The sequence below is a fragment of the Propithecus coquereli genome, unplaced genomic scaffold, assembly GCF_000956105.1.
Source record: "Propithecus coquereli isolate 6110/MARCELLA unplaced genomic scaffold, Pcoq_1.0 Scaffold310, whole genome shotgun sequence".
Classification (NCBI taxonomy): domain Eukaryota; kingdom Metazoa; phylum Chordata; class Mammalia; order Primates; family Indriidae; genus Propithecus; species Propithecus coquereli.
This window is the reverse complement of record NW_012148731.1, coordinates 3929361-3938286: the sequence shown is the minus strand read 5'-3', so window position 1 is coordinate 3938286 and position 8926 is coordinate 3929361. Positions and strand designations below refer to the sequence as shown.

Sequence of the window (8926 nt, the reverse complement as noted above, 5' to 3'; positions counted from 1 at the left end):
GCTAGGATTACAGGCGTGAGCCACCGCGCCCGGCCAGGAATCAGTTTTTAAAAGTCATAGCTGAAGACACATCCATTCTGTCCCTCCATCTCCCCTCTGTCAAGTCCACGGGATAAATGTGGTCTCTCTTGGAGGACTGACTGCACAGGCTCATGTAACAGCATGAGAATGATGTTTCTTCCTTTTGCTCTGGCTGCCAGGAAGCTCATAGTCAAAATTAATGCTGCATCACAAGATCCACATCAACCCTCACAGCTAGCGTATTTGATTCCTCCTCCTTTTTATACGTTCATTGTTATCAAATACATGATGTGCTGTTATTTGCCAATCTGCCCTCAGACCTCCCGGCCCTCACCCTTACCTTCTTTCTACTTCAGGGGCTCGGCTCCTGCAAACTACATTTCCCAGGCTCCTTTGCTAGCTGGCCTCCCTCCAGGTTCAGCTGTGGGAGAAGGCACTGGCAGGAGACTGGAGAGGAGAGAGGGCCAGGGATTTCTACCCCTCTCTCTGCTTCTTGGCAACAGCTGCACCTGCTCCCTGGCTCCAATTCCTCCTGCCCAGGCCCAGTATGGCGCCAGCCAACCTGGGTGGCCCCAGCTCCTGGAGCCCAGTGTCCCTACCTTCCCACTTTGTCCTTCCAGCCTGAGGGGTGGAGGCAGCTTCCTTCAGCTGTTAAGCTCAGAGGTGCCTCCTAGCCCCAGGTTGCTCTGTTATCATTTCTAACACCCGAGTAACTGGTCCCAGTATCAAATTCTGCCTAGCGAATTACCTGAAACGGGGTGTATTTCCTACTGGGCCCAGACTGATACGGGTGCTCTTGTGCCTGGGCAGGTCACACCCATTCTGAAAACAGGTGGTGCATAAATAATGGGCAGGGAGCAGGCTCTGTGGGCGTTGTCAGGAAAAGCCTGGAGGCAGGAAGGGGAGCAGGTGGCCTGGGGCAGAGGACGCAGGTGGGGCTCTAGAACGGTGCCCCTGGGCCAGACCAGGGCTCCCACTCTGATGCTTCCTGGCTGCGTGACCTACCCAGTCACTCCCCCTCTCTCAGCCTCCACTTCCTCATCTGTAAAATGGGAAAAATAACAACCTCACTGGGTTTTATGAGAATCCAATGAAATGAACCATCTAAAGGGCCTGAAACAAAAGAGCTGACGGAGAAATGTCGGGCCTCGCGGGCCAGATCGAGGGCTTTGGACGTGACCCTGTGTGAGGTCTGTTTTGCAAAACCGTCCTTCCCCGGCCCCAGAGCATGTCACTCAGTCCCCGCACTGTGCGTGTTACATGGTCACGATATTTAACGACGGGATACGAACAGACACGGTCACACCGGTGCAGACGGGCACCTGCCCCCACCCGGGCCGGGGCCCCCAGGGAAACCACCTCTCAGAGCCATGGTCCACGGCGTTCTCGTCATCCTCGGAGACCCTGAACTCGCTGATGCGGATCCACTCGTCGAAGCTGACCCCCACGGAGTAGTAGACGTAGAGCTTGCGGTTGTGCCGGAAGCGGGGGTGGAAGGCGATGCCCAGGAAGCCGCGCTCGTCGCCCTCCCAGGGGGAGGTGAGCACCGCGCGGCTGATGTTCAGGAAGGGCTTCTCGAGCCGCGAGCGGTCGGGCAGGTAGGCCCACACCAGCCCCACCTGCTCAGCTACGAAGAAGCGGTGCGTGCCGTCCCGCGCGTGCACCATGGCCACGGGGTTGCGCAGCCCGTTGGCCACCTCCTCCAGGCACAGCTGCAGGCAGCCCTTGGCGTCGGCCACCACACGGCCCAGGTTCGCGTTGAGGTTCTCGTTGACCAGCAGGTGCGGGAAGCAGTAGTCCGCGTCGTCCAGGGACAGGTAGTGGCAGAACTTGGCACGGTTGCCTTCCAGCGACCAGAGCACGCGGTCGGGCGAGAAGTGGCGGAACAGGCCCCGGCACGTCTGCCACATGTCCAGGCAGTAGTCCTGGCAGAGCCCGGGCACCGTCCTCAGGGGCGTGGACGGGTCCTCGGCGTCGTAGAGGTGGGCTGCATACGGAGAGCATTCCTGCAGAGAGAGGGACAGCTCAGAGACGCTCCGTGGCGATGCTTCCCAGTCGCGTGGCCTTGGGCAGGTCACCCCCCTCTCAGAACCTCAGTGTGCTGCTCTGCAGAGTGGGGACAATGCATCTATTACCACGGTTAGTCTCAGCTGCAGTCGCAAACCCTGGCCTGGCACGTCCTCAGCCTCCCGGCTCTTGCTCTCACCTTAATGTTGCTGTTAGAACGGGTAACACAACATCTGCTACTGATAGCAACAGCATCAGCGGCTACTCGTGAGCACCTACTGTGTGCCAGGAAGCGTCTGAGGCACTTCACACGCCCTTCCTCTTTTGCCATCATGCCTCTGCCCTACGTCTGCACGATTGACTCTGTCTCCTTATTTGGGTCCCTATTCAAGGCTCACCTCAGATCCTCCCTGACCCACCCCCCCATTACCTTCTGGCCTCCCACTCTGCTTAAAAACCAAAACCAAAAACCAGGCACTCCCTGATCCGGCTCTGCCCACCTTCCCTTTCCTAACGCTCCTTGCCATCTCACACCTCTGAGCCTTAGCACACGCTGTTCCTCTATGGGCTTGCCCTTCCCTCAGCTCTTCTGTGGCAGGCAGAACTCTCTTCATCCTTAAATAACGGCCATCGCTACCGGAGAAACGGTAACAACAAATGACAACAGCTCCTGGGTCTGGGGCAGGCTGGGCCGGCACATGCGGGGGTCTCTGTGATCTGCAACCCCCCTGGGCCACCTCAGCGGGCGGGATGTTTTTCCTCCCACCGTGCAGAGTGGAGGCAGAGACTGTGAGGAGAAAGCCACTAGCCCTGGGTCGTACGTCATAGAGCCCACGGCTAGGGTTTGAGCTAGGTCTGCCCAAATGTGCTGGCTGGCTCCTCACCACCCACCCCAAACCCCACTTGTGCGCCCCCACCCTGCCCAGAGCAGCTCCTGGCTCTGCAGGGCCTCCCTCTGTTCGAGCCCCGGCTGCGGTGTGGGAGTTATTTACGACTGTGTCCGACACACATCCCTGCCCTGCCCTGCCCATGAGCTCAGCAGGCCAAGGCCTGGTCTGACTCAGCTCTGGGCCCCCAGAGGCCTGGGGGATGCTCTCCCCCAGCGAGGGGGTGCTGACGGCTGCGCTGCCTCCCTTCCTGGGAGGACGAGGCCGGGTTCCAACAGGCCTGCGGGGGTCGGGGGGAGTACGGAGGGGGTGTGGGGGTATGGCAGGCTGCCCTCCAGGCTGTGTTCTCAAGCTCTGGGCCAGGCCCACACACTCCTGTCACACGGTTGTGGCTTTGGTCACACCGCAGCCTGTCCTCCTGGCCCCTCAACTGCTGTGAAGCTGTGTCTCACCCAGCAGGCCAAGGCCCACTTGGTGGTACGTGTCTGGGGTCTCTGGTCACTGTCCCAGACCCAGACAGGGGTAGCGGGTCTCACATGCTGCCGACGAGTGGGCCACATGGCCAGGCCGAAGACCCGTGCGGTGCCATCTCTCCCGACGGCTGAGGGCGGGTCCAGGAGGGGCTGTGCACACACAGGCCTCATTTCATCTCTGCAAGGTACGGTCACAGCGACTCATCTTTCTTAGATGAGGAGGAACTGAGGCTTCAAGAGGGCCACATGCCAACAAGTGGCAAAACCAGGGCTTTAACCCAGGCCTCATGATACCCAGACTTGTGGTCTTTCCAGAGTAGCCAGCAACACTTCACCCAACAAGTGCTCGCTGGGCACAGACTGTGCCAGGCACCACTCTCAGCTCCAGAGACACGACGGGAAGCAGGGCAGACGCGGAATCCAACCCGAAAACCTTCCACTCAGCACAGCCCAGCACAGAACCACACAGGGACCCGGCCTGGAGGCGTCAACATCCGCCTCAAACACTGGGTCCGGCAAACACTTACTCGTGGCCCACGTGCTCTTACTTACACACAATGCAAACGTGGTGGCTGGACCAGCGTGGTCCAGAGGTAGGAAATGACCAGAGGGTACAGTGATTGCTGCTGGCGAGGAGGCCAACAGCAACCGGGCTTCACGGTGTTGTGGGGGCGGGGAGGGGAGAAAGCCCACGGGAAGCCAGCCCGGTCCCACACTGCCCAGCTGCCTGGGCCACTCAGTGCAGGGCAGACGGCCAGCCCCCCGCACCGCCCCAGCCGCAGCCACTGGCACTCATGACTCATGGTCCTGAGCCCATTTCTTACGTTCATCGCCCGTTCTTTGGAAAGACCCAGCCTTTGTACATTATGTTTTCCCCGTCAGATTCCTCTCCTCACCCACTCCCTCATCTGGCAAACTCCTGTTCTTGACTCAAGGCCAGACTCCAAGGTCCCGTCTTATCCTGCATTCTCCCAGGGCCCCGCCTGCCCCTCCCGGCCCTCGCAGATGCTCCCACAGCTCTGTGCGTGTCTCCGACACGACATTCCCTAACCTGCGCCCCTGTGGCTTGCAGCTGAGCTCTCTACCTCTGCTGTTCCCACACCGTCACCACAGGGGGTTCAGCTGGTCTGCTTGGCTAGGACTTAACTATCTCTTTTCACATCTGTCCACTCCACAGACCGTGGGGCCCCCAGGGCAGGGAGCCCAGGGCCCAGCACACAGTGGGGCTTCAAGGAGGGAGGCAGTATGGCAAAGCGATTAGGAGAAGGCTTTGGAGCCAGAGTACACATTCCCTGTGTGACCTTGGGAAGGCTCCTTAGCCTCTCTGGCCCTGTGTCCTCATCTATAATAGGGGAGAGGAATCCCAACCCCAGAGTGGTTGGGAGGAATAAATTTAGATGATACACGTATTAATATTTGTTTGGTAAATGCCCAAATGGCATGAGCTATCAAGATGCAACTCAACGTTCCTTCCTCCAGGGAGCCTTCCCTGATTTACGTTGCGTCCTTTTCTCTACACCTCCATGGTGTTCATTACCCCTTGGGGGGTCTCTTGTACATTCTGGGGTTCGTCTCATGAACTGAACAAGGGGAGGCCAAGATTGTGACTTGCCAGTTGCCCCTGGGCACACAGCAGCACAGGGCTGACTCCGCACGGGCTGCAGAGGAGAGTGAGCCACAGAGCACACCGTGCACAGACTGCCATCAGGAACCAGGCTCCGACGACAACTTCAGGTTCTTAGAGACACCACCCAGTCACAGGAGCAGTTAGTCATGTGGGAGCTCACACCAGCCACACTTGGGCACCGCAGGCCACGGCTGTCCTCTCTCCTCCAGGGCACACAGGCATCTACCAGACCACCAGGGCAAAGCCCCAGGAAAGAGTCTCCCGTTCCCCCCAGGCAGATGTGAAGGCCTGAATGCCATCATTGACTGAAACCTGTAATTAAGGCACCTTGGCCACCTCCCCAGGGGAAATCGGTAGGCCCCGAATCCAGACTCAGCCTTGGCTGGCCGAGAACACAGTCCTCCCACCAGCGTGCTCCACGAGGCCCCGTCAGGGGAACTGTGGCCCAGCCTCAGATGCCCTCTCCAAGCTCACTCCAGACATGAGGTCACTCCCAGAGACGCCTGGGCTGAGGTGTTTGCAGCCATTCCACCGCTGGTTGCTCAAGCCAGTTGTCCTGGGAAGGTTCCCAAGAGAAAAGAGGCACCTCCTGCCAGGGGACAGCATTGGAATGGACCCTCCCTTCCTCCTCTTTGGATCTGCCCATTTCATTGCCCTGCCGAGCCTGGCACATAATAAGTGCTCATGAAACTAATGTGGCATGGATGCATGAACCCTGCTGTGTGACTGGGGGTCACATAGGGAGACCAAAGGACCCGGTCCTGAGAAGCCCCCAGGCTGGTGAGAGAGGCAGATGCTTCACCAGATCCTTCTAGCTCCCTTGAGATGCACAGTGTGGGAACATGCCAGAGGCCACCAAAAGGAGCGCAGCCCACCTTTTGGAGCGTTCTGGAGCTCCCCAGGGCCCCTCTCCTCATCCTCCCAGCACCTCTGGCTTCCCACCTGGATACCCCACTCATATCAGCAACGAACATGGTCCAAGTCCCCTCCTGAGCCACCACTGGGCTGTGTGACCACTGTGAAAGTCCCTGCCTGTCTCTGGGTCTTCCTTGAATGGGACTCTGGGTCTCACTCAGGCCCCTCCCAGGGCTGGGCAGCAGCAGGGGCCAAGGAAGCGCTAGAGAAGGCCACTGTAAGCATTTACTGAGCCCCTAATATGTGTCATTTAATCTTCTTGGTACCCCTGGGGCAGTTAAGGTTGTCCCCATTGTAAAGATCCCATTACTGAAGTGCAGCAGGGGCCTGCCCAAGTCATGTAGCCGGGGAGGTGGCGATGCAGGGGTCAAACCCTAGTATGTCTGACTCCAAGTCACCCTCTGGCTCCTCCCCACACTGCCTGGCCCCTGTGGCTGGGTCTGGGACACTGTTCTGGCCCTTGCGGCCCCTCCACCCCCCAGGCCTCTCTCTGCCCAGATGCTGGGCCAGGTCAGCCTTGGGGTTTCTGGGTCTTGCCCCCATTTCTGCATTCAGCCAGGCAGCGTCCACCCACCGGTTCTGGTCGGGCACTCAGGCATCAGACCCGCACAGGAGGAAAAGAAACAGCTGTGGCATCGCAGGGTGTGGTCAGAAACAGGGGCTCTAGGCTCGCTCACAGGTGGAGGGGCTTGCAGCAGGTGGAGATGGTGGGCAGGGAGGGTTCGCCAAAGGATGTGCTCAGGTGGGCTTGAGAGCGCCTCTGCCAGGTGAGGGTGCCATCCCTTGGAGAGGACTCCGCACCAACAAAGGTGGGGGCTGGAAGCGCCTAGGGCATCAGGGTGGTGGAGGGGCTCTCAGGCGGAGAAGTGTCCCCCTACATACAGCCTTCGACAAACCCGCCCCGACGGCAGGGCTCCCCTGCCCCCACCTCCCAGGAGAGCACAGAGCAGCAGTGAGCATCGGGACAAACGTCCCCCCACCCAGGTACCGGACAAGGGCGGGCTCCTCGGAGTGGGGTACTACGGGGCCGATCCCAGGGCAGAGCAGCCCCCAACTCCTGAAAAAGTGATGACATCTGTCCGTCTCTCCTGCCTCGGGGGGGAAACTGAGGCCTAAGGAAGGCCCAAGTCGCAAAGCTAATGAATGACAAAGCCAACAGCCGTCAGGGGATGCCCGGTCTCCCCACTTGGGACCTAAAGTTCTGAAGTCCGCTGCCGACTCCCGATCCTCGCCCCAGTGGGGTCCGATCTCCGCCCCAAGACCGGGCGACCGAGGCCGGCGCTCGCCCACCCCCACCTCCGCCACCTGCCCGGCCACGCCCGCCCGCGCCCCGTCGCCCGCCGGCTCACCTGGCACAGCAAGTCGAGCGCGTAGCCGGCGCACGCGGCCCACACGGCGGCGTCCACGCGGGCTGCCAGGGCCCCGAAGCGGCGGGCCAGCGCCGCGTCCTGCTCGGGAGCGCAGCAGCCGAAGGCCGAGTACTGCGCGCAGAAGCGCAGCGGCTGCGGCGGCCGGAAGGGCGGCCTGAAGTCCAGGCACTGCGGGTGCGCGGCGGCCCGGAGCGCCCGCAGGGCCAGCAGCGCCCGCAGCGCCAGCAGCGCCCCGGCCCGGGGCCCGGCCCGCCGCCCCGCCATGCCGCCGCCGCCCCGCCTCGCCCCGGCCCGGCCCGCGGAGGAGGCGGCGGAGGGAGGGCGCCCCCGGCCCGCCGTGGCCCCGGGGAGCCGCCGGCCGCGCCCCGGGCGCCCGCCTGCCGCCGAGCCGGCACCCTCCCCGGGCGCTCGCGGCGGGGAAGGGGCGGGCCCTTCCCGCAGCACCTCGGGTCTGGGGCCCTCCCCTTCTAGAAAGTCATCTGTGGCCCGGGACATCCGGCGGGACTGAAGGAAGAGGGGCGCGGCGGGGAGCACGGCACAGAGCTCCGCACAACCTCTGGCGCTGCCTCCTGGACCCCGGGCCTTTCCAAACACGGTGGCAGGGCCTGGCCTCTTGGAAGCCCGGGGTGCCCACTGTGTTTCCAGTTTCCGCAGGGGACACAGGTTCCTCCCCCGGGGTGCTATTTAGCCAGGGAGGCTGCAGGAGGCCTGGACTCCTGGGTTCCAATTCCACCACCCACTGGGCTAGGGGAGGGACACCCTGTAGCCAGTGACCAGAACTCCCACGGAGCTACTTAAAAATGGGGGAGGGGGTGAAAGGCAGGCGGTGTTGCCCCGGGACTCAAGAAGTGAAACCTAGGCCTAGGGGTGGGGAGGGAGGATGGGGCAGCCCCCATAGTCCACCCTTGGCCCCCACCCCCTCGCTTCTTCCTGGTCTCCCCTCCTGGGCCAGCAGATTCCCCTGTAGGGTGGGACCCACTGGGCATCTCCCTCTCACTCCCACATAGGGAGCCCTGATGGGTCTTCCTCCTGGGGTGGGCATCTAGCTCTCCATCCTGCAGCCCCTGCCCCAGCTTCAGACCCCCTCCCTACCACCACCGCACACCCCTGAATCTCAGCACCAAAAACACCCCTGCACTTTCCCAAGCCGGAGTCAGAACGAGGTGATACTAACACATCAAGGCAGGGCTGGGATGGGTGTACAGAGGTGGGAGTGACATATAACCTGGACCACAGCCATGAGGCTGGGGCTCCCACGGCCACAGAAAACACTGAACACAGCCCAACCGCTAGCCAGGTTAACATAAATCTGCACACTAAAGACCCACTCACCTCACTTCCTGTTATCTAGTACTGCATGACTGGCCTTCCAGAAAAGTTACAAGGCATGATAGAAGACAAGAAAAGTTCCAATCTCAAGAAGCATCAGAGCCAGACCCAGCTATGGGACAGATGCTGAAATCATCAGACAGAAATTTAAAATAACTATGATTAATGTGTTAAGGGTTCTAATGGGAAAAGTTGAAAATGAGCAAGAACAGATGGGTAATATAAGTAGAGAGAGGTAAACTTTAAGGAAAAAATGTTAAGGCTGTATTAGAAATCAAAGACACTGTAACAGAGATA

At 60.6% G+C, this 8926-nt stretch overlaps 1 protein-coding gene across 1 annotated transcript in view; it reads right to left on the bottom strand.

Moving 5' to 3' along the window:
• The window catches only part of HHIPL1 (HHIP-like 1), a 27376-nt gene extending 19820 nt beyond the window's left edge, over nucleotides 1-7556 (bottom strand). Inside the window, exons 1-2 of the mRNA XM_012650113.1 lie at nucleotides 7280-7556; nucleotides 1381-2027 (exon numbers count right to left, since the gene is read on the bottom strand). Coding sequence (XP_012505567.1) covers nucleotides 1381-1931 — 551 coding nt within the window. The 5' untranslated portion in view covers nucleotides 1932-2027; nucleotides 7280-7556. The remainder of the gene's footprint in view (nucleotides 1-1380; nucleotides 2028-7279) is intronic.
• Nucleotides 7557-8926: the final 1370 nt, after the last annotated feature.